The sequence below is a fragment of the Pungitius pungitius genome, chromosome 13 (genome assembly GCF_949316345.1).
Source record: "Pungitius pungitius chromosome 13, fPunPun2.1, whole genome shotgun sequence".
Lineage (NCBI taxonomy): Eukaryota > Metazoa > Chordata > Actinopteri > Perciformes > Gasterosteidae > Pungitius > Pungitius pungitius.
In genome coordinates this window covers 14,196,015-14,220,717 of record NC_084912.1, presented here as the reverse complement: position 1 = coordinate 14,220,717, position 24,703 = coordinate 14,196,015, and the positions used below count along the sequence as shown (strand labels likewise).

General features: G+C 43.5%; 1 protein-coding gene across 1 annotated transcript in view; it reads left to right on the top strand.

Annotated features, from left to right (window-relative positions):
• LOC119213881 (serine/threonine-protein kinase 32C-like) overlaps positions 1-24,352 on the top strand; it is a 51,968-nt gene extending 27,616 nt beyond the window's left edge. The window contains exons 3-12 of the mRNA XM_037465080.2: positions 1,107-1,258; positions 8,107-8,280; positions 12,938-12,975; positions 13,804-13,893; positions 14,351-14,454; positions 14,582-14,698; positions 16,907-17,032; positions 17,285-17,413; positions 19,680-19,747; positions 20,503-24,352. Coding sequence (XP_037320977.1) covers positions 1,107-1,258; positions 8,107-8,280; positions 12,938-12,975; positions 13,804-13,893; positions 14,351-14,454; positions 14,582-14,698; positions 16,907-17,032; positions 17,285-17,413; positions 19,680-19,747; positions 20,503-20,692 — 1,188 coding nt within the window. The 3' untranslated portion in view covers positions 20,693-24,352. The remainder of the gene's footprint in view (positions 1-1,106; positions 1,259-8,106; positions 8,281-12,937; positions 12,976-13,803; positions 13,894-14,350; positions 14,455-14,581; positions 14,699-16,906; positions 17,033-17,284; positions 17,414-19,679; positions 19,748-20,502) is intronic.
• The last annotated feature ends 351 nt before the right edge of the window (positions 24,353-24,703 follow it).

The following is a 24,703-nucleotide window of genomic DNA, read 5'->3' as shown; positions in this document are numbered from 1 at the left end:
GGTTCACAAAAAGAAGATTTCTACTTTAATTTGTCTGCCGAGCAGGTTTTTCTCCACTGTCGTTTAACTGTAGAAACACTGACCCCTCCGCCCCCCTGAAAAGTCTGTACCGTATTTTTTGCAGTATATAGGGCGCACTAGATTACTGTCAATGAATGGTCTATTTTTGATCTTTTTCATCTATAATGCGCACCGGACTGTAAGGCGCATTAAGCAAAAAAAAAAGATAAGTCAGTCAGTCAAACATAAATGGGTTCACAATAACTCAACATTATTCAACCGTTAATGAGCGTATTCACAATAATTACCAACCGTGTTCAGTTGTAACACGTAAAAAACTACACAATACACTCACTTTCAGCTCATTCCTCGTCCACAAATCATTTTGGGGTCCTTATACACACACTGTAATATTATGGTGACGCTCCTGGCTACGGTAGCCGTAAAGCGGTGCGGCTTTGTAGTTTACCAAAGTCGTACTAAAACATTTTGACTTCGCCCAGTGAGCGCCTTGTACCACGCACACAGGCGCACTGTTGTTTAGTGAGAAAATTAAAGGCTTTTAAGTGCGCCCTATAGTGCAAAGAATACGGTAATTCAGTAAAAAATTAAAAAAAGGTTACATTTTCAAAAATGTCAGTTCAACAGCGGGGGCATAGTGACTACCCTCGCCCCCCCCACCACTTAAGTGGTAGGGGAAACAACCACAAGCAGATCTGCACACTTACTACATAACCAGGTGATTTGCTTGGGTAAACTGGTCAACTAAACGTACTAAAGAAGTTCCCAGGAGTTGCTCAGGCATGTCAGCATTTTTCACAGCATGGGTTATCAGGCGTGTGGCTCAACAATCGCATCAAATCCACAGCTGAAAGATGCCGGTGGGCTATTTTGAAACCATTCATTTGCATAACAGCGTGGCTGCGTTTGTTGAGCCAAAACTTGGCACCGGCACTTTAGCGGTGATGTAATACAATGCTGCAATTAGCACTCGGTTGTTGTTTTTATGAATTCACATGAAAATGTTGCACCCAGACTGTCTTAAAAATATTTATCTTATACCAATCTCCTACTCTTTTTCTCTCCCTTCTTCTCCTTCTCTGCAGGTATGCATTGTGCAAAAGAGGGACACGGAGAAGATGTATGCCATGAAGTACATGAACAAGCAGCAGTGCATAGAGAGAGATGAGGTCCGAAACGTCTTTAGAGAGCTTGAGATCCTTCAGGAAATTGAACATGTTTTTTTAGTAAATCTCTGGTGACTATCCTATGTTTTTACACTTTCTATGTGGTCTGCACTGCCTGTATCGGTCGCCTGCTGTGTCTGTCTATGCAGTTTGCATATTTATTATATGTTCAAGTGCATGCTCGCTCGAATATCAATGCACTCTTTGTGAGTAGTATTCTCCTAGTGTTGCATTTTATGTTTCCCTATTTGGCCGTTTGTGAAATAACAACTATTATTTGATTCTTTAAGGTTCGTCGAATATTTCTTTTGAAACCAACTGCTGTTAACTTTAGGAAACGAGTTCAGAAGTATTTCAGGATATTAATTCCGACTCCGGGCCTGTGAAGCACACTTTTGGTAATTACTGTGCTTTGAAATGACCTTATTCTTCCCATGAGTCTGATATGTGGGTGAATGAAGGCTTCTGTCATTATTCAACGCTCATCTCCGAGCGGACCACATTTCTAAATGTAATTGGGGACCTGGCACAGCATTCACGGCATATTACACAAAGCACTTTGCTCCTTAGTAATTGGTGGAAAGATATTGCACGTGTTAGTCTTCTCTGGGAAACGCTGGAGGAATATTTAATGTTTTTGCACATTCCACGATGGATTGATTATGTGCTGATGGCGAGTTGATGAAACCAATGTCGAGCTCTTTCCCCTCAAGTAGTGTAAGGTTTACGTATAACCTGTTTAATCTTTTACTTTTCCTGCTTGAGAAGCCGCTCTATTAGTAAAAACTGAAGGCATTTTAATGAGCATACAGTACTAGGCCTGTGTGTATTTTTTATCGTGTAATTCCCTGAAGGAGTGTGTGGCTGCCAAAGCATTCTGTGTTCTAGTTTTGCATGTGTTGCTCTGCTTTTTCTGTCACCCTCTCATACCATGCACTATCTATTTTAAATTCCCCATTAGTGACAAAGATGATGGTATCACACCTCCTGCCTCTGCTCCACACAGGGCCGGCCCACCGCACTGGCAGCATGTCGGAAACATGAGCTCAGACGGACGTTTTAACGTTTTAATCGCTCTCAGCTGCGCTTGATAATCCGCCGCCTTGTTCACATCCATAAGTTTAACAATAAATATGTTTAATGTCAGAAACATGAAAGGGTCTGTTCACAGTGAAAGCACAAAAACAAAAGTATGTTATGCAGCCGTGGTGATATTCATACACGGTTTTGTTTTTCTGGTACTCGCAGCATTGAGATTGGCCTTAGTTTCTCTTTATTGTCCTCTGTACAAACTGTCAACGGTTCAAAGTGACAAATCTTTTGGTGGGAGCAATTTCAGTGGCAACCGATTATTGTTGTTAATCACCTCAAGAGTTAGCTAATAAGTTAATGTACCAACTATGGGCAGGTTATTTCAAATGAGTGGCCTTAACATTATCAATATCAATAGGGACACAATTGTTGTTTCTGGATGCAGACAATAAATTATTTAAATGCTTTGATCCCCACAAAAATAAATCCATTGTATTAATGGGAATAGAAATGTCCCGATGATTGTGACCCAAGCTATTTGCAAGGCTTGATACCGCAAAAGATGGATGTTTTTCCTGCAGGTGGGCATTTCAGCTGTATGAAAACAATTTTGAAATCAATGGCTTCCCGATTCAAAAAGCTCTCGTTAGTGGGCCGTCTATCGTCGTCTAGTCCAGTGTTGGTCATCAGGACTTTTGACGTCTTTTCTTCACAACAAAGTTCCCCCTCGTTGCTCAGAGCTTGTGTGCTCGTACAGTATTTGACTGGCCCTCAAATAGCATGAGGAAGCTGTCAAAGCCGAACGAAGCGTCCTAGTGAGGCCCCAACAGGCTGTCGTCACTGCTGTCTGATTGTGTGACAAGAGCGGGATGGAACGCAAAAACAGCTGTGTGAAGATGCCAGAACGCAGCTGTTTCTATAGGGATCTGTCCACCTTCAGCAAACATAGCCAGAAATTGAGTGGCCGAGTTGACGTTGATGTTTTTAGGGGTAATACTGCATATGGAACAGATTCATACGGTACTCTCTTCTCTTCGTCTTCTGGCGCTAAAGCATTTCGGGCGAGTTTTCTAGCTGTACAAACATGTATTGAAGGAAACACGGTGCGACATAAAGGGAATCAACTCGCAGCGCTTTGATTTACTTTAAGCCGACACTCCGGCACAGCATCGTTTGGTGTCGCACCTGAACGCATCACACAAGCGGTCTTCTCCACTTGAGACAACGTCTCAGCCAGGCCATGAGATGGGAACGCCGAGAGCGCCGCTTCATCTTCCCATCGTCTCCCCCTCCTGTGCGCCAACGTGGTCCCTAATTGGTTCGGTGCGTGGGCATGTTGTTGAACCAATCCCCTGCAGGTCGACGAGTTGCCAGTGTCCATGGGCTCGTCAAACCAATCATTTCTGACTCCCGGCGCCCTGCGACTTGGCACCTCGGCGTATTATTAATGGGTGTGCGATCGACCAGCTGGGGTTTTTGGGAACTGCTTAAAGCGAGCAGCAACAGCAACAAATAAAAAAAAGTAAATGCAGTCACGGGAAACGCTGGCTTTGATGGAGCTTCATAGGAGTGTTTTTTTATTGATAGAGTGCCAGGAAGGACCCGGAGAGACGCAGCCGGAGACCGAGAGAATGGGAAAACCCAGCAAACAGCTGTCAGAGGAAGTAATGATTCTTGCAATCACAGCGAGACAATGAGCGGGTGGAGGGGGGCACAAAGACAGAGCGAGGGAAGCATCGATTTGGTCGAAAGAAAAACAAAATGTGCAGACTTAGAGGATTGTAAGGTTTTCCTCCAGCTCTCACCTACACACAAAGACACGCTTACTGTCTGGAAGCAGAGGGTTTTGTTTGAGACGGCCAGAATTCCCGCGTGCTTTTCAGCAGCCTCGTCCGTAGCTTCAGAGAAAATTCATTAGGACGCAACGTGGTGAGAACCCACACTGAAATCCCATCAGCCGAGTTACGTCTGCCTTAAGCTGGGCGGATGTCAAGTTTGCAGCCAACAATAATTGGCGCTACGCATTCCCTCGCTGCATAGATATGATGTGTAGGAGTCGAGGGTTCACTGAAAGGATTACCCCGCAGGAGGAAGAATATGCTGCGCACACTAAAATCCACACAAAATCTTGAAAGGGTTTGTGACACATGTGAAAACGCAGACTTCCTTCTTTCCGTCGCCTGTGTTTGAAACCCACCCCCCCCACCCCAGGAGCGGAGAAGACCCAGCAAATGCTGATATCCACTGCTCCGTGGAGCATAGTGCATCGTTGTAAAGGCAGCGTCTCGCCCTAAGCGTTACATCACAACAGATCACTCTCAAGCAGCCCGTTCTCCCTGAGGGCCACACGACGCAGCAGTGAATCATGGACACAATGGCGACGTGGGACACTAACGAGCCGCAGAGCGGCGAGGGCAGCCGCGCTTTGGTTGCAGCAGCTGTGGTTGCGAAAGGGTCCGAGCTTTAAGCAGTCCCTCCGGATCGTCTGTAGAGCCAAAGCAGTGGAGAGTCAGGAGTGGTATCGGGCTCTGCTCTTACCGTCCATCCCTTCATGCGAGTTTAGACAGCGGGCAAAAGGAGCAGTGAGGATGGATGTGGCGTGTCCTGTTCAGCCTCCATTAGGAATATTGATCTCAGGCCTGCATGAGAAACTGCGATACAAATTAGCCTCTCCACGGCCTGTCAGCAGCTCTTAACAGGGCCTGTGAGGGGGCTTAGCCTTAAATCATCCTGGAAAAAAATTGCATCATTTCCAAAAGCACCGGAGTCTTGTCCTCTAATATAGTGCTGTGCGTCTCCAGATGATTTTGCCCTGTATTCGCAGCCTTGAAGCACTTTAACCAAATCTGCCAGTTTTGAAGAAGAACTTTCTTTTGTGGGACGCTGTGTACCTTGTGAAAGTAGGCCAGTGGAGGTGTGTTTTACGACCTCTGGGAGGAGACGCAGCGGTCACTCACACCATTGTCGCTGGAATCCACAGAGGAGCGGGACGGGGGGGGGGGGAGGGTTGTCTCGCGATCCAGTTCCAGCCAGCCCATCGCTGTCATCGACTTTATGTAGGCCTTTAAAAACTTCTGCAGACCACCCGCAGCCAACAGGCAACACCTGCTCCTGTATCCCAGTTGCTCTTTTTCCTAAAAACTATTCTCCTCTTCCGCTGTCCCTCTCTCTTCTCCGCCTCCCCAGACTCATTAGTCATCGTGGCCTGATTATTTCAGACTTGTGCTCCTCCCAGCCGGCCAGCCTTACCTCTTATTTGCTGTGACTGTTCCAGCCTAGTCCTGTCCCGGCTGTTTGCACGTGGCCTCCTCCCGATTTTGGGTTTTGGACTTCCCTCTACTCAAGGATGCATCTCGTCTAATGTGTTAGAACAAAACAGCAGGCAAGCAGTGATGCATTCTACTTAGTGCTGTCCCCAGTTTCCTCCAGCACACACTTTTAGGGGGGAGGAGGGGGGGGGGTCAGTACCTCCAGGTCTGAAGCTGCGCTCCTGATTGAAAACAGTGCTGAACAGTATCAAGTACCTTTACCCGTTCATCTACCTCATGACCCTCACCAATGGGCATGAGCTCTGGGTTGTGACCAAAGAGAAAATGAGCTTCTTCTGGACTCTGCATTGGACATGGGGAGAAGTTGAGACATCTGGAGGGAACTGGGAGGACAACCGTGGTTCACTGCTTTGAGCTCTAAAAGCTTAAGAGGCCTCCAAAAGGAGCCATAAAGTGGTCTCTTATATTTCAAGGATTGCTCTATGCATTTGGACATTTATCTAAACAATACTGACATCTGTCACAATTCATCTCTCTTCCTCTTTGTCATCCACTAATATATGCAATCTCCTTAAAGTAGATGAAATCCTTGAAAACCAGCATCTGAAAACACATTTTCTTGAGGGGCGCTGCCATCTGGAAAGAGAAGTGTTGACCCGTCATATAAAGGAGCCAGTTGAGGTAGTTCTGGACCCTGATTAGGATTCTTCCTTGACACGTCCTTGAAAAGGCATGTCCATCTGGGAGTAGACTAAAGGTTAGGCCCTGAGAATGCTGGACCCATTGTATATCTTATCTCAGGCCTGTCATGTCCTCAAAAAACCTTTGGATCCCTGTGGAACATGCTGGAGTCAGTGGAAATGGGGGCGAGTAACCTGGACTACTTTGCTTAAGGCTGGAGGATGTTAGAAATGGACTAGCTCATACAATCAGTCACATGACCTTGTCAGGTGGCAAAAGAAAGATGGGGGGGGGGGCTGCTTTCATAAAGATATATGCACAATAGAATAGATGCACAATAATATAAAAAGACACTTTTTAAACACAAGGGAGCTTGAGAGAAACTTTCAGCCAACTGCTGTGTGAAGAGGGGTTCAGATTTGGTAAAGTTACGTTTTTACTTTTACTTTTTTATTTTTTAATCAGTATTTTCTACTCCCAATTAACAGAAGAATCCTTTAGTTTTGTCAAACTATTTAACTTTCTTTGGGGCAAAGAGTTCCCAAAGATCAGGGAATCGCTTGTGTTTTGTCCCGTCGTCGTGTCTCTAAGGGGCCTGAGGCCTTTTATTTGCTCCCCTTGTTAGCCACGCGTGTGACGTCTCCTCGTCACCTTAGCAAAAGTCGCTGAACGAATTGACAGTCGCATCGAGCAACCGCAGTCTTTCTCATGAGCACAGCCGGGTTTTTTTTGTTTTTGCGGAGCTCCGAGATGGCGAGATGACGCCTCGGAGGCAGCTCATCCATCAGCTGGATCCTGTGAATCCGACTGTGACAATGAGGTGATAAAAAGGTGACGGTGAGGAATCCCTGCCAACGGCAACAACATCCCGGGGGCCGGCCATCTGCCGGGGATGCTCTGTGTTTAAACAGCGCGGCTGGTCCTTGAAGGGTCCGAGGGCAGGTTGACTCACTGTGGCGTGACGTAGGAGGCTCTCCTGTCATTTCTCACCCAGCGCTTGCTCACAGGACGGTGGTCGCTTGGCTGATGAAAAGAGGGAAGCGCCGAGTCCTGAGTTTCTGATGGAATGATTTTCTCTCTCTAGCAAACATGGCCCCCTTTTCTTACTGATGGAGAGGAATGCACCTGGATATGCTTAGTCAGTCTCCGAGTCTTAAAGGCGAAACCTGCAAGACACAGAGGGAACCACAGCTGGCTCAGCGACAAAATTACAACAAGAGTTTCGAGAGAAGAAACCTATAAGCCAGAATCCGATTCCCCTCCTCAGCAAATGGCCCCAGGGGACCTATTAAGATATTTTTCGACCCTTTTTTTTAGATGAGAAATTGATTCTGTTATATAAACGGATTGTTCACCCGAGTGGCTTAATGTTTTTGTTGAGCGTCTGGGGCAGAGTGTTACAAAGCCCCCACCCAGATCACCGGGAGGCAGTGTGCTGCTGTGATGTGCATGATTAGTAAGCCTGATTGACAAAAATGTGTAGCGGACCACAAGCGGCCGCGAATTATATCCCTTCATGCCAAGATGGGCTGTTTTCGACAATCACTTTCTTCTCATTTCATTTCATTCAAAGTCAGAGCACAACAACAATGTCCATTCAGAGCCTGCTAGGAGGTGCACACTCACAAAGAAACCATCTCACGCATTCACCGACAAACGGAACAATGCATCATGCAGATGGCTTGCCGATATAAAGGTATTTAGGTAGGAGGCACGACGCATGAATAGATGGTGTATTCCCCAGGTTGCTCGCATGGCCTTTGTGCACGTTGTTTCTATAAACATGCATGTGTGTCCGTGTGGCCTTTGCACACGTTACCTACTTTGTTACCGCTTGCTGGTGCACACAAGCCCGTTACATTGTGTGTTTATGTCTTCTCTTACCACACTGTACAGTGAGTGAGCACTGCGTCCTCTCTGCCATCCCCCGGTCCTAGGTACTCCTTCCAGGATGAGGAGGACATGTTCATGGTGGTGGACCTGCTGCTGGGCGGAGATCTGCGCTACCACCTGCAGCAGAGCGTTCAGTTCAGCGAGGACGCCGTCAAACTCTACCTGTGTGAGATGACGCTGGCGCTCGACTATCTGCAGAACCAACACATCATCCATAGGTATGTCATCCTCAAGTCAAGGTCTCCAGCTTCTGTGCCTCTTTGGGGATACGTACTGAAAAACACAGCTTTCACAAGGGTCATCCCACTTCACTGTATCCTACCTAGAGAGGAAAATTCACATTCATGGATTCCATAGACAAAAGTCAACGTAGGAGTAATGCAATATTCGAGTATGGATAATTACCTGTGAGTAATGATTATAGTGACCCTTTTGCCTGATTGATGTTGTCTTTAATTGTAATTTATTTTGTTCTCCAAACAACAGTTTCTTGAACGTTCACCGTTGCTATTCAAAATGAAAGTAATTTAGAACCGTTTACCACTAGTGACACCATCAAAAGATCCTAAAACGTACTTCCACGGTCAAAAAACTATTTGCCTCCAAAACCCCCACCTGTGGCAGGTGATCCTGCTGATTATATGGACCTTGCGACCTGATTGAAACATAGCGGCACACCCCCAAGTGGTGCGAGGTTAACAATCACAACCACAAAATGGCTCTTGCCGTGATCATGCTTTATTTAGAGTCATGATGGACTGACTGTCTACCTTCCAGCCCCAATATTTTGAATTCATGTACCAAAAGAGAGACAAAAGCACAATAAACAAAATTTAACTGAGCATTATTGTTCTTTCCAAATTCTCTCTAGCTATTGCGATGATTTTGTCATTGCAAAATGTTTTGATCTTCATAACCGTGCAGTGAAAAGCATGACAGCTCCAGTAGCACGGCCTCTTTTGGTACCTGGTAGAAAGTGAGTCACTCAGGACAAGACAATGACACACCCAATGTGGGAACAGACCTCTTAATCTTATTCTCTGGGTTTTGATTAAATCTTGCAAACAGCAGATCAGAGAGAGACATGTTAGACTTAGATAAGCTTATTAAAGTACCACTAGCAGCACTTTCCAGATACACCCAAAGCACCAGTGTCAGGCCCTTACATCATTATGCTTTGTTTCATCAGATGCACTACACCTCAGTAGCAGTTCAAAGCATGGACTTGTTTCCGCACTGAAACAAATCCGAACATCCTCAAGGTTGCGTCTCTAACTTTTAACATTCAACACGTTTCCTCTGTTTGTTTCTCCATCTTGCAGCCTTGTTATCAGGGCTTCCAAAATGCATGAGCATTGAGAACTACAAAGTCACAGAGCCTTTCTAACTAGCATCGTGGGCAGTTCTTTAGGCTGTTTATTTATTTACACCCTACTTCATCATGTCCTCTTGACTAATCCCACCTGCCTCCACTAGCGCAAGTCAGGTTTATGCGTTCAAACATTCGGGAGCGGAAGTCCGGAACGTGAACTTCTTTGCTCGTGAGGCTGATCTCTGCTCGCGCTCAAAGGTGTTTCCTGCGCGCCCTGTTGTTCTTTCGGACAGTAAAGGGGGCGGAGCCAGTCACCAGATATTCACACATTCTGAGCAGATATCTTGCGCCAGGCGGTCTTTTGCTCGCGGGTGTTTTATGAACCCTATTTGCACTCTCAAATTTTGACAGTGATTTGCCGCTGTACTCCACTTTGACCTCATCAGTTAAGACCGCGTCCAGAGAAGGGCACGATGCCCTGCGGCTTTAGAAAGTATAGTAGAAAGGATTGGTCATGTTTCGATTTATTACTAAATAACTAGTTTTTTTTTATCCTGCTGTTGTACTCACGCTCTCCCGATTACAGTGCAAAGCCTGCTCTGTTTGTTATCTTCTATCTACACGTTGAGACAAATATATCAAAGAAGCGGAAGGAGCTGCCTGTCTGAAGGCTTTTCCATTGTCCCGGTGTGGGCTGCATTACCTCATCCCTTCACTCGAGTATCCCTGCTTTTATTTACGTTCCTTTTCAATAATAAAGACGGCCCTTGTGTTTGTTCTAGTAATTGTTAACATCCATCGTCTTAACCAGGGTGGGACACGCTGTCCGTGGGTCACTTTGTCCAAATATGCTGAGCATAGCTGTATGTGTCTGTGCAGCCTGTAAGTGAAACAGCCGGATCCCTGCGGACTGCAGATTTGCAGCCACAGATGGCTGAAAAACGATTTGAACCCCACTCGAAATCTCATTTGGGCTGCATTTCTTCCTTCAACAACTGTGTGGTGTAGGCGCGTGTGTGTTCGCGTGTGTGTTTTACCTGACTTGTGGGGACATAAAGCTTGCCTTCCTTTTGGAGACCAAAAGGGGGAAGAAATTGAACGCCCCCATTACGTAAATCATTATATTTTACTGTGGAGACTCTATTAAAGATTGGGGTTTGTTTAGGTTAAGATCAGGTCATGGTAAGGCTAGATGTTCGGATTAGGTCGGAGGCGTTTATGGTTACGGTTAGCATAACGCTTCAGGAAATGAATGGAAGTGAATGTCTTAGCAAGTAATTAAGACACAACTGCGTGCCTGTATGTGATAGTGAAGTATACCCATGTTTTCTGATATGGTTACACATAGCAAAGTAACAATAAAAACTTGAATCATTAGACACAAGGCCTGCATTCATCAGAGTGTTTGACAGTATTGAAAATAACTAAGAAGCAAAGCATAATTGTTAAATGGAATACTGGAAATGTTCTAGCTTAGCAAAATGCTAGCCTGGCTCTCTTTTATTCAAAGGTAAAAAATAGAACCACCAGCCCCCCCCAACTCCTTGGTTTGGATGTTTAGTCTCCTTTGTCTAATCTGCCCAAAATCAGGGACAAAAGTGTAGGAACAAAAAACGTCTCGGCTGTGAGGAATACACAGGTTGCCAGGCAACTTCATTGCAAAGTCAATTTTCCATCAAGACTCATTGATTGATCTTCTTGTCTAACGAGAAAGCCCATAAGTGTATATTCCAAAACGGTCACTCTAGTTAAAAGCATTTTAGGCATCACAATCATCACAAAAACATGTTTTCGCTTGTGCATTTCCGGCCTACATTTAGAAGTTGTTTGTGTGCAGCTGCATGTGAGTCACCCGTCATCTCATAATTCTCCAGTGTACCATGTGTGTGAGGAACTGGCGTTGTTCTTTGGGTGACGCTTATCTCGTGGCTCTCTATCCGTCCACCCTCCCCTGGACATGGACACTGCCTTTGGCCCCATTGCGTCTGCTCTCAGAGCCCTAATCCGATATCTGGGGATCCATAGCCGACGCCAGCTCTACAATTGGGTTCCACCGCTGTAAGTTTTTGACAGGAGAATACTATACAATTATTTGTTGCACCAACCGAAGGAACAGAAGGTCTCCGGTCTCCTAGCAACAGTCAGCCGCCACCATGCCCAAAGAGGTAAAAAAAAACGGTCCGATGATGATGAGAAGTAAAAGTCCTCTCTCCGCACGCAGCGCACCGAGCTGCTTTGTGTGTCTTCATCATGCATACACTCCACGTATTTGCTCACTCGTGGGGGGGGAAATGTTCCTGTACAAAATTAGAATTCCATTTAATATTGTTTCATGTTGGATTGGTGTTTTCCCCGCTTGCTGCGAGATGAGTGAATGTGTTGTACATCAAACAAAATGGTGCGCTGCTGTGGCTGGCACTCGGTTTCAGGCTTCCTGCTGTGAACATGTAAGCACCATCCTCCAGACCCCCCCCCCCACCACCACCTACTCCACCACTCCCCTCTAGGAATTTTGGCAGACGATATTAGCATCAGTTTAGCGTTGCACAGCCTGCTACGGCGAGCAAATGCGTCCTGCGGGAGGTGCCGAGGCTCTCTGCGGACCGTGTGTGTATTCTCCACACTAGCGAGAGGCGCGGCATAATTAAATAAGCTGTGCGCACTCTGTTAATTGCCTGTAGAGTGCTCGGAGGGACTGGGAAACATCCAGGTGTGTGTGTGTGTGTGTGTGTGTGCGTGCACGTGCCTCCGGATTTGTCGGCCGTTGGCCCTGTGTAACAAGCATGTGAGACCAGTGAGAGCCTCCAGGGGCATCGGCGAAGTTCTGTGATTGTGAAATGCAGGAAATGAAAGTGCGCTCCCCCTGTTGAACCAACATGGACAGTGATTCACACACGCATGAGGCCACAAACACCTCCTACAGGCGCTGCACACTTCCTGCACACAGCTCATCCTTCCTGCCCACAAGTCTAGGATTTAAGGCTGTTCTACTGAGGGACAAAAAAAAGCCCTGAATCTGAGACATTTTTACCAATGAAGATAATCAATTTTTTTTCTATGCGCATTTAATATTTGGAAATGCTACAGATTGTAAATATATAATCACAAAGGGGTTTGTGTGCTCTGACTGTGGTTGAGAGGGAATGCTGCAAGGAGTAGGTCGTCTGTTTGTGCTTTGGGAGGGAGGCCAGGAGTTGGTTCGAATAAGGCACCAGTTTACATTGTATTTAGTGTGTTGACATACTAATTCTATGCTATACTTTGTACACATTTTTGAACAAACACTGTTTTCAACGTTCACGGTTTGACTGCTGCCTTTTCAATTACATCCTCTCGTTGCGGCGTCTTCATTCTGCAGGAGTATAATGGTACCTGACTGGGGAATTAGCCCCACCAGCTTGAAACGGCAGACTAATAATATTCTCATCACAGCAGTGAATAGAAATGCACATGAATTCTGTTCATAAACGTTAAACCTCGTTTATGGCATAACATTTGGTTGTTTTTCTGCATCGATATTTCCTTAAGTGCTAAATCTTTCTTTTGTGTTATTTCTCCTTTAGAGATGTGAAGCCAGACAATATCCTGCTAGATGAGCAAGGTAAGGATGTGAACTGTTTGCAATCTACATGAACATTATTATTATTTTGTATATTTGTTTCAATGCAGATTATACAATATTATGGATGACCTTAAGTCATGTCAATATAACAGTATGCTTTTAACGTGTATATAAAACAGACAAACTTCAATTTGTCCTGAATGCTCATTGCCATCACTCCATTATGTTAGTTTGTGAACGCATCCTACCAAAGCTGCCTCACTGTATTACATCTCTTTAAGTAATACAGTAATAAGAACTGCTGTTCATCAGAACAGATCCTAAAACTCTTAATAGCAACCTCCCCGCATTCTGCACTATAGAAAAGGAATGAATAAAAAACATTTAATTTCCTGTGGATGGATTTTAACGTGTCATTATGAAACCTGTTTTTGTTTCTGATGCTGTTTGAATGTGCTTGTGTGTAACAGACATAGTTGTTTTTTGGCTGACATTTTTATACTAATATGTCCATAATGCATTCAAAAATCCATTCAGTTCCATTCTGATATCTACTTGTAAGTGTTTAGTCCTGTTTCTAAGTGATTCGTCATCAGGGAAAAGTGAATAGCCAAAACCTTTTAAGTACATGGTGTACAGACAGGATTGAGATGGAAATTTGGCACAAAATGACATTGAAACGTACTAATGAGGCCCACGGTCAGAGGAGTCAGGGATGTGAGCCTGACGGAACACAATCATTTATTTATTTTCTTCTACTTTGATAATGTGATCAGAGACATGTCTTTAGAAGTTCATCTATCAAAAATAAGAACATGATTTCTAATGGATTTAGTCCTGATGGATTTTGTGGTTGCTTCTTCTCAGGTCACGCCCACCTGACGGATTTCAACATAGCAACAATAATAAAGGATGGAGAGAGAGCTACGGCCTTAGCTGGAACCAAGCCTTACATGGGTGATGTTGCTTTGCTGCCACCACACAACCACCATGTCAACCAGGCCATCGCGTCAGACAGCTTTGTGCCAATAATTGTCCCCATTGGACATAACAAGCATGAAAAGGGTTGTATTCTTGAACTACATAGAATAAGATACAGATAGTTAACTGTGAGCGTGAGGCAAAGGTACACTGTCCAAATGAGGATACTGCTGGTAGGAGTTGCCAGACATGTTTTTAATGACTCATCATTAATTGAATGAAAAGAATGACCGTGTCTATTTTCGTAAAAGCTGAGGCAAAAATGTGACACCTTGTCTTGTGATTGTGCGTCACAACTAAAACAAAAAATAAACAATTTCTGCTGACATTTTGCGAAGGACCACTTTCTTTTTCTTTTTTTTACCTCATATACCTGCAGCGGTTTGAAAAGCTTTTTACTGATCCAGAAGTGGTTTTCCATTTGTGCTTTCAGCCCCAGAGATCTTCCAGTCTTTTGTAAGTGGGGGCACGGGCTACGCCTTCGAAGTAGACTGGTGGTCACTCGGGGTGACGATCTTTGAAGTGCTGCGTGGATGGGTAAGGCATCATTGGAAGTTTTTATGCTGCGAGTTTACAAAACTAAATTGGCCTTGATACACCCTGTCCCCTTTCTCTTCCTGATCGGTGTATTTCTCCTCTTTTTGTAATGCTGCTTCCACATCAGAGGCCCTATGACATCCATGCTAGTAACTCCGTGGAGTCCCTAATTCAGCTCTTCAGTACAGTCAGTGTCCAGTACAGCCCGACCTGGCCCAAGGACCTGGTTTCCCTCATGAGGAAGGTAAGGCAGACACGGCCGGGTACCATTCGTTGTATTTACTTCATTATTCAATCTCTTCTTACTTTGAAATCATTAAAGAGGTTTGTGATGGTGACTTTTATTTACCTCACCAATACAAGTGGCGAAAGTCCCTTAGATTAAGTAGAACTGCTTTTATTGAATGAACACAACTAGAAATGCCCCTCAGTATAACATCTTTGTCTTCATTATTTGTTTGTTTTCTCATGATCTTGTTTTAGAGGAGGACTTCCTTTCAGTTATTTGTCACACAGCGAGTGCCTTCTTGGTTCATGCAAGTGTAAATTTGCAAGGTACATTTTTCCTTTGACTAATGCGCCTGTTGTTAGGCAGCTGAAGCAGAGTTGTTTTACACCAAAGAGCTAAAACAATCATCCAATTGATGTAAAAAATATATATTTGAAGCCAAATTCTCCAAATCCTTCCAACTTGACATCTGGGAGGACTTGTTGCTTAGTATTAATCTTCAGTAATATTATATATACAAATATGCAAAAAATTGTTCATCTTTGAATTTTGAACTGTTTCAAATCATCACCTTAGACTTAAGGAAATTGCAATGAGCATTTTATATATCCTAATTTGAGGAAATATATTTTAATGTTGGTTAATCAAATTGAACCCGGACTCCTCTGCCTAGACACAGATGTTCTTCCCTTGAAAGAAGAGGGAGGCAGGGAGAGATGGGGGGATATAGAGGTGGTTTTGGGATTCAAATTGAGATGAAAAGCACTGAAGCCACAGGATGCAGGTACTGCTGGGGGATCGGCGCTGGAGGAGGGAGGATGAGCCGAGACCCCGGGGGCAAAGGATGAGAAAAATGACAGATGGGCATCTGAAGGATGGAAGCACAGAAACTAAGCAAGTGGCTGAGAGAGGTGTCTGTGTGTGGGTGTATTGCTGCTGATAATATGCATCTTGAAAAGTAATTTAACCTTGTATCGGCTGCTTTTGTATGACAAGTGAAAATCTGCCAGTTGAAGATAATTCCCTTTGCGTCAAACAGTAATGAATCTGCTGAGCGATTTTCATGACTCAAGTGGACTCTGTAAAAAATAATCCATTTTACTTATCCGAAACAAATCTTCTCATCTCCTTTGGTAGTATTTTTTAACACTGTTAAGAGGCATTGTTTTTTGGCCGAGTGAAAATGAGAGCATGAGTGCACACATGTGCTCTGTGTCTGAGCGACTGAGCGTCCTGGACGCAGCGTCGGTCCCTTCCGCTCTGCTGCTGATCGATTCCCGTGTCTGGACTCCACCGAGACAAAACCCAATCAACCTGTGATCAAAGGAAGAGAACACAGGATGAAGGTTGACGTGACACAAACGACACAACCTGTTATTGTTTCCAGTGTTCGCCCTGAGGATAGGGATGAAACAGATGGTACCATTGCATTAAAAATACCAGTTTTCATTTCCTCGCTTGACTGAGATGCTCCACTCGTGTGTGTGTGGCGTTCATCTGTCTTGATCCCTTCAACAATTAGACTACACACCTGATGAGCCCTGTTGGTCACTCCGTCCTAAAAGCTTGTTCATTTATACAGCATTCCTGTTTGGGTTTTGTGGCAGTGTCATAATGCACATCATAAAAGGTAAGTAACTGTGGAAAAAGAATAGTGTACAACATAAATAAATGAACAAATCCTGCATGTTACTTTTTTTCCAGTGGTACTGTTATTTCATATCACCTTTTTGTGTCAAAATACCACCTCATTACTGTGTTCCCTGGCTCTCAAGCTATCAATTTTAGCATGTTAGCATCTGTTAGCACACAGCACAGCAAAGCATTTCATGGTCAAATATATAGATTTACCAACTAGCAACGGCACTAAATAAACCGTCCACAGGCGCAATATTTAAAAGTTTGCTTTGATGCGGATTATAAGCTGGCGAATTAGGAATTCAAAGACATTTTTTATTCTTAAGTTATGTTCACTCAAGCCCAGACAGGCACTGTGGCACATCATTTTTATGAACTCTGCTGTAACCCCCCCCACTGCCCTCCACAAAAAACTAGTTTTGTGTTTTTCTGCATGCAATTTGTCAAGTGTATTTCACCTCCCAGAGAGGAGAGTCTGGCTTTGAGCGAGGAGAAAAGTTGCGAAGGTGTTGTGGCTACTCTGAAGGTGACATGAAGTATGTGACATTGCGTGTGTGTGTGTGTTTTATCCCTTCTTCCTTCTAGCTTCTGACAGTGAACCCAGAGCATCGTTTCTCCAGCCTGTCCGACATGCAGGCATCTCCGTACCTCGCGGACGTCAACTGGGACGCCGTGTGCGAGAAGAAGTTGGAGGCGGGATTTGTTCCTAACGTCAGTGCCAGGCTATCAGATATCCACATACACAAAGATATTCATTAAACACTCCAAAGTACACCGCAACACTCCTCGTAGGCTGATCTCAATGAGTATGTGTAGCGACTAAATAATCCAAAGGAATCCGACGCATCTGCATCATTGTATTCCACTACAGTGCAGACTCAAAGTAGCTTTCTGCCTGCATGGGAATGCATCCATTGGTGTTATTCAGACCAGTGTGTCTCCTGTGCACCTCCCTCCCTACAGAAAGGCCGCCTCCACTGTGACCCCACCTTTGAGCTGGAAGAGATGATCCTGGAGTCCCGTCCCCTACATAAGAAGAAGAAGAGACTGGCCAAGAACCGCTCTCGTGACAACAGCAAGGATTCTCAGTCTGTGAGTGACTTTGTCCTCGACACATCGATTTAATTATCTGAAAAAATACATAAAACGTGACATGATTTGGAATAAAACGACAAATGTCAGTTGTCATTGATCCTCGACTACAGGAGCACTCTCAAATATTTATTTGTCCTATTGGCTAATAATCTTCATATTTCTTCATCTTGAAGAAATGCTGAAATGATGCAGCCTTAAAAGCTGTACATTCATTTAAGCTGGGAGATAAAATGTCCTTTTTATAGCATTGATCATCTAAATGCTTATTTCCCATTATGCAATGCGGTGATTTGCTGTTTCCCTGTTAATTTCATATTTGTAGCCTTATGCACATTAGGTTAGTGTGCTTTTCAGTACGCGGGTATTAAAAGCAGCCGATTGTACATCATACAACCTGCCACATAGGAGGGATACTGGTTACAGATAACAATGCAGCCTAGGATTTACCTCATGCTTTCAGTTTCTGTCAAAACTGCATATTTTTAGATTGGAAGTGAGCCAGAGCCATGCATATTTTCTTTTCTCTGCTGCTGTGAATTCCCTTAGCTCAGCAGACCAAATCAATACATAATTGTGCTGCTGAATACAAAAAGAGATTTAATATACAAGCATGCTAGCTGAGGGCATGCTGTACGTAGGCTGATTAGTGGGATCTTTTGAAATCATTAGTATTCCCAAACAGGCATGTAAGTAGCATTGTCTCCTGTCATACTCACATTACATCCGTATTATTATATTATTATAACAAAATGTAATGCTAAATGACATGTTATTTAATGTAACAAATGGAAAATGGAAATCCGATTCATGATTCGGAAATTAGAGCCTCAACAGCACACCGGTGCTATGAGCAGCAACAATGCTAACGCAGCCAACAGAGTTCAGAATCACATTACACCACTGTTATATAGTTACATAGCCAATAGTTGTCTACTAGCATTAGTCATATTTATATTAATCTGAATTTTGGATTAAGTACTATGAGAAAATGTTTTACATTTGGAGGCTTTATGAGTTGGATGAGAAGTTTGCACTGACTATTCTGTCTGTCTTTTTCAGACTTAAAAAAGTCATTTAGAAAACGATTCTCACTGGGTTATGTGCCAGACTATTTCTTGGCTGGTGGCAGTAAGTTGGGCTGGTTGCATGGCAACGGCTCATTGAAGTGAATAAATTGTACATTATCATTTATACACTTCAGGTAAAAAGATAGCAAGATCCTTTGTAGGAGTTGGTGAGCTTTAGAGGTGCTGCTGGGTGATTTGTAACCTTTGGGAAAGGTAGTTCTATCACACTCCTCCTGTCCTTATGCTAAGCTAAGCTAGTTATTAGTAGCAGTAAAGGCGTTTCTCTCGTCTGATCTAATTCTCAGCATGAAAGCAACATTTAACAGCCAAGGATTAATTTATGGTAAAAAGAATGAGATACATCACCAACAATGGGAAAAATCCTGTTACAGTAGGGTGCAGCATTGTAAATGGTTTAAACCAAAGGAACGAAAGACCCCTTTACATTAGAAATGACGAATGACATAATTAATACATGATGAAGCCTGGGCCCGCCTGTTTCTTCTGGGACCAGAATTAAATACGGTACCAGAGTCTCGTGGTCTCCTTCGCCTGCTTCTGTTCAGTTGAGACGTTATTTACCACAGACAGGAAATATCCTTTTTATATTTATGAGAAGCGGCCCGTTCCCTTCAGACAGTCATCATGACATCAGTGTTATTAACGTCAGTCCTGTGTGTGTGTGTGTGTGTGTGTGTGTCACAAGCTATCAGCGCTTATCGGCGTGTGAAAGGAGTGTGTACCTCTAACAATAGCAGGGTTATGAGACTTGCTGTGTGTGTTTGAGTGTGTGTGTGATTTGAGTGCAGCACACAGGGTTGTGTGTGTTTGCGTGCAGCACTTACGGTTGTGTGCGTCTGCTCGTTTGTGCCCGTACTCTGTTATGACCAGATTATTAAATTATGAAACCTTCACTGCTGTTGTCATAGCCTCAAGTGCTTTCGGAAATATGAGTTTCTATTTTTGTCTCGGGCCAAACATCCAATTTGAGGAGGGCTCACAAACAATTCATGACTTGTTAAGAGGGGGGGGGGGGGGGGATGGAAGAAAAGAACAGTCATGGAGAAAAGGGGAAGAAAGGAAATTAAGACATTTTCACCTCAGGGTCGTGTTGAGGTGAGGTTTCATCTGTAGTTCTATGATAACAAGAATGATGTTGATGTGGGAGATGATGATGTTTTGTTGACCGCCTGCAGGAGAATGACTACCTACAGGAGTGCCTTGAAGTGGTGCAGCAAGAGTTCATGATCTTCAACCGCGAGAAGTAAGCGCACCTAAGCATATAAGTTTTCCCTTTAGAGCAACTTATTCATAATTGCAAAATATTACAAGCATTACATCAACAAATGAAAAAAGAAACTGAGCCAGGAACTAAAGCGTGGCTGAACTCATCTGTATTGGCTGCAGCATGCAGAGTGGCACAGCAAATTGTAAATTATGTCCAGTATGAAAACAGAACCATAGAGCATGCAGTGCGTCTAGACAAACTGATGATTGCAATTTTTTCCAAACTCGTACAACAGCTGAGCTCTTTTAATGAAATAACTTTGATATGTGAGTGTTTTTCAAAGCTGGCAGATGATTTTTTTAAGAGCCCATCCTTCTTTGGCGTTATAGGAGGGATTTCATCTTTTATCGGACAGTATACACAGTACATCAGATCTATGAACTCATCTATCGTTGAATGTGTGCTCTCTGCAATGTAAGGAGAGGAAATATTGGCTCGTGCTGCTCTAAATGATTGCCTCATATATTATTGATGGAATCCTGCCACTGCAGTGTTACTGAAATCCTTCAGTTTGGCAAAAGGCTTATTATATCTTTTTGCTATAATTTATGGCAATCCACTTCTATTTATAATCTATTCGTGTGTTGAATTAGAACTATATAGAACTTTCTCCCCGTCCAAATTACAATTAATTTAAGAGGGGTCCAGATGGTGCATGTATACATATACATATTCATGCAGATCGCGTGATTAAATATGTTTTTCTGTGTCTGTTTCTCCAACTGCCTCAGGTCCAAAAGGCGTCAGGAGGAAGGTCAGTCAGAGGCCGGCGGCGACGACGCCACCGACGACGGGGAAGCCGAGGCCGGGGCCACCGACGAGGATGCGCCCGAGCCAGAACCCGAGCCCGAGCCGGAGGCCGAGTCCTCCTCCAAACTGAGCATGTGTGGCTCTGTCTGCTCCTCCCCAGCCAGCTGCTAGCGCCGCACCTTCTCGCAGGTGACGGTGGTGGCGGCAGGTCTCTCCCTGGCCGCCCTGCAGTGTCCGCGGCACGTCGATGGATGCACCTGCTGTCGTAGCTGGGAGCCCAGGGGGCGCGCAGCCGGACCCAAAATGGCTCCCACTATTTCCCTCCTCTTTTTTTTTTCCTTTCTTTTTTTTCGGTAGCATCTCTCCGGCCGTGAATGAAGCAGATTTCCAGAGATTTCCCCGCCCCAGACTAAACTCTATCTTCTATGCAATCTTACGGAATAGCATGACAAATAAGGTATTATTTACTAAGAGTTGTCCTTCACAAGCATGATGACATCCCAAGCAATAGATGTCCACGAGGTTGCCGTTTTGGTGGAGAAGCCTTCACTCTTGGCCTCCATGTTCAAAATCTGGCTGAATTATTCAGCATACGCAGCAGGCACTCACTTCATGTTGTCACCCGTGTCTTTTAATTCACTGACCGGCCTTCCCCCCCTCCTTCACCCTGGCCTCCTTCATTCTCCTGGAGCTCCTTCATCCGGTTGCACTTTTGCAGAAAGTGTCCACGTGTTCATGTTGTAAACCTGTTCAAAGTGGTGCCTGCTGACGATAATCAGTATTGTAGCCAAAATGTTAGTTTGACTTTAAAAGCTTGACAAATATTGTTTTTCCGACCGTTATCTTTTTTTTAGGATGGTAAGATACTGTAATTTAAAGGAATCCTTACAGCAAACCGACTGAACAGTTTTGTTTGTCATTTGTTTCCCAAGATGCAGCATTTAAGCCCCGCCCCCATGTTCTGTGTGGACTCAGAGGATTCAAAAACTCGGGGGTCATCTGTAAATGCCAATCATTAAGAATCTATTAGCAAAGCACCGCTTACTTCTTTTAGATGTTGTGATCTCTTTGTGCTTTGGTTAGCGCCAAGGATCATCTCCCCGTAGAGCTTGTTCCTGTACTCTTAATGTGTAGCTGTGCCCTGTCGGTACATCAAATTTATATAGATGAGTTAGTCTATTGCTGCCACAGTGACAGTGGTACATTTAAAGTGACACCGTTGGATCTCAGTCTGATCGCCTGGGAACTTGTAGCAAAGGTTCACCTTGAAACCCCTAAGGCCTAATAAAATGAAAACAATGTAAATAGCATACAGAATAGGTTACTTAAACTCACCACAGTTTTATGTGGGATTGCGAACTCAACATACAAACTAAAGGAAGAGCTACGTGAAGCTTCACACTGCTTTGTTCTGCTCTTTTTTCCAAGTGTGCAGGCACAACTTGTAGGCAAAATATGCCAAAGCTTTTCTACCATTTGCATAACCATTTCTAAGGAACTTAAATGTGTGAATGTGCGTCTCTTCTTCTTAGTATAACGTAAAGTCAATTTTCCTTCTGCGAGTGAAAATGCTCTCATTTATACAGTCATTTTGTGATTATGTATAAAGTATCTATTTCAGGTAAGGTGGCGGGGGGCCTTAATATAATAGGTAACAATTTGGGAAATACACCCAGCATTGCCAGATATGATAGTCATTACATTTGTTTGATAATTGCCTCTGCTACGATAGTTGAACATTTCCCATCTGGCAACGCTGAATATGCCTATTAGTGGTTTTTACAATTATCAAATGAGAAGGATATCACTTTCATGTCTGTGCGACAAGAGGCGAAGCTTCACATGAACACCGGGAGCAGGGGAAAGCAGCTAGAATAATGCATTTAAATTATGCACAAACCGTAAAGCTGGGCTACACATTACAGAACACTTATGATTGCCTCCAGTAGCCTAGAAGTTACTTTCTCATTTCTCTATTGTGACGTATTTAAGAGGGGTTGCCCACGAAAAGACAAGCCAAATATATTCTAACATGACAACAAACTCCTTTTTTTAAATTAAAAATAAAACCTAGAAAAGAAGCTGAGTATGCAGCACGCTGTTGTCTACATTGTGATGGTTGTTGTAATGACAATAACTTGTGTAGGAGCTTGTTTGCTGGCTTAACAGTAGCTCCACGTAGGGTTTGTATTGGTTTATTCTCTCTGCGTTCGGTTGGCAGAGCGCTATGCTAGCTTGCTAGCTTGCTACCCTGCGGGATTATTAGCCTTTAACAAAAGAGGGTAAATGTGACACTAACTCACTGCCACAAGTTGTATTATTAACTTGTTGTGTGTTGTGCGCTGAGTGAGGCTAACATTAAGCTACCTAGCTAATATTTAGCATGGAGTTGTTGGAAGGCCCATCTGAGTAAGTAATACGTTATGTAGCTAATCTTCGCTGTTGAACAGTTTTTAAGTTATTGTAAATATATTTGTTATATGTGATTATTACATTTCATTTGACTAATAATAGTTTCTACCACCAATGTAGCAGCAGAATAGCTGTGAAACTGTGGTCCTGCTTCCAGTCCTTTTGCTGAGCTCAACAAATGGCTTCATTGCCACAGCTTCAAACTTAACGCACAGACACGGGAGTCGGCCCCATCTTCCCATCTCACTCTTTCAGAAATAACTCAAATAAGCGTATTTTCCAAAAGGTATGGGTATAAAACAAGATAAACTATTAGATTAAAAGTTTCTTTAAAGGGATATTAAGTTGCATCTATCAAGTTCGCCAAAATATTTGATGAATTGAGTAGTTTTGAACCCTGCACTTTTCTTTTTTTTCCTTTTTTTTTTGTTGCATGTACCTTTTACAATATAAGCCTGTTTTTGCCAAAGCCTGGAGCTTCAGCCTTACTGGCTTATTTGTGCATGCAAAAGCTTTTGGTAACACCTCACCTGATTATAGAAACAGTCCAAATCAGTATAACTTGGCCTGCATAATGTCTCTGAACATTGAGTTTTGTGAAACTGTACAACATTGTATAATCCCAGTGTTATATGGACGGCATGATATTGTTAGATGATATGCAGTACCTATTGACATCCTGTAGGTTGTCTTAATGCTTAGTTCAAGTACCCATGCTCGTACCCTTGTAGGATGAGTGGAATGAGGTCAGCGGTTGTGTCTGAATCTCCGTTGTGCATTAAATGTTGCGTTAGAAGAAGATTTGGAACTGGGGCAGGTTTTCACTTCACCCCAAAACTGCATTATTAAAACGTTAAAAAAAAAGAAAGTATGACTTTAAGACGGAATAAAAACTGTTAAGAGTCGACATAGGCCTGCACTGGATATGTAGTTATTTGAATCATCTCCAAGTGGATAATACGAGTTTGTTCATCTAAGCGTAGCTTTTATCTTAAGTTACAATACTAATCAACAGTTTTAACAGTTGTTCCTTGATGTCAGTGATTATTTCCTAATTGGACCGTGCAATTCCTCCCAACGTTTCTTTATCTGTTATAATGTCCTTGAGGCATTGTGTTAGTATTTGACAGCAACAGCATGTCTCCTATTCCATTTCCCCATGGATGCTCTCGTGTTGTACCATACTGTAGATGTCTTACCTCTGTGGATACAGTCTGAAACTCAGTGCCCTGTTGAGGAAACTCATCAAAAAGAAGATGTGATTTTTTTCCTCCTCTTGGTCCTGCTTTATGCTGCGGGATTTTGAGGCGGTAATCAGTGAGAAGCGTTGTTAATGTACCAACGGAAACTGCTTTGTGTGTTTAGAAAAATAAATGCTGCTTTAACTGCTTTGATAAAGTAATAAATCTCCTTCCAATATTTTGGATTTGCTGTGTCTTTTGTATTCCAAAATATAGCATCAGAGGCACAGTTTACCAGCAGGCACTAGAGGGCGACAGAGAGCAGGGGTATAAATTTACTGAGTAAAGAGAATTCATCTCTTTGAATGGCATAGTAAACAGGGTCTGTCCTACCATGGACGGCAGGGGTAAATGGGTCTAAAGCTGGAAAAAAATGAGGCTGTTAATGGATTACTAAGAGTAAAATAACGCAGACAAGCTTTCCTTTGGGCCTCCTCTTTTTAAAGAAAAAGAACTTCACTTGAAAAGCGTATGGTGAACATGAACACATTTTGCATTTCTGCCATCAAAACAGTTTGAACCATTAAAG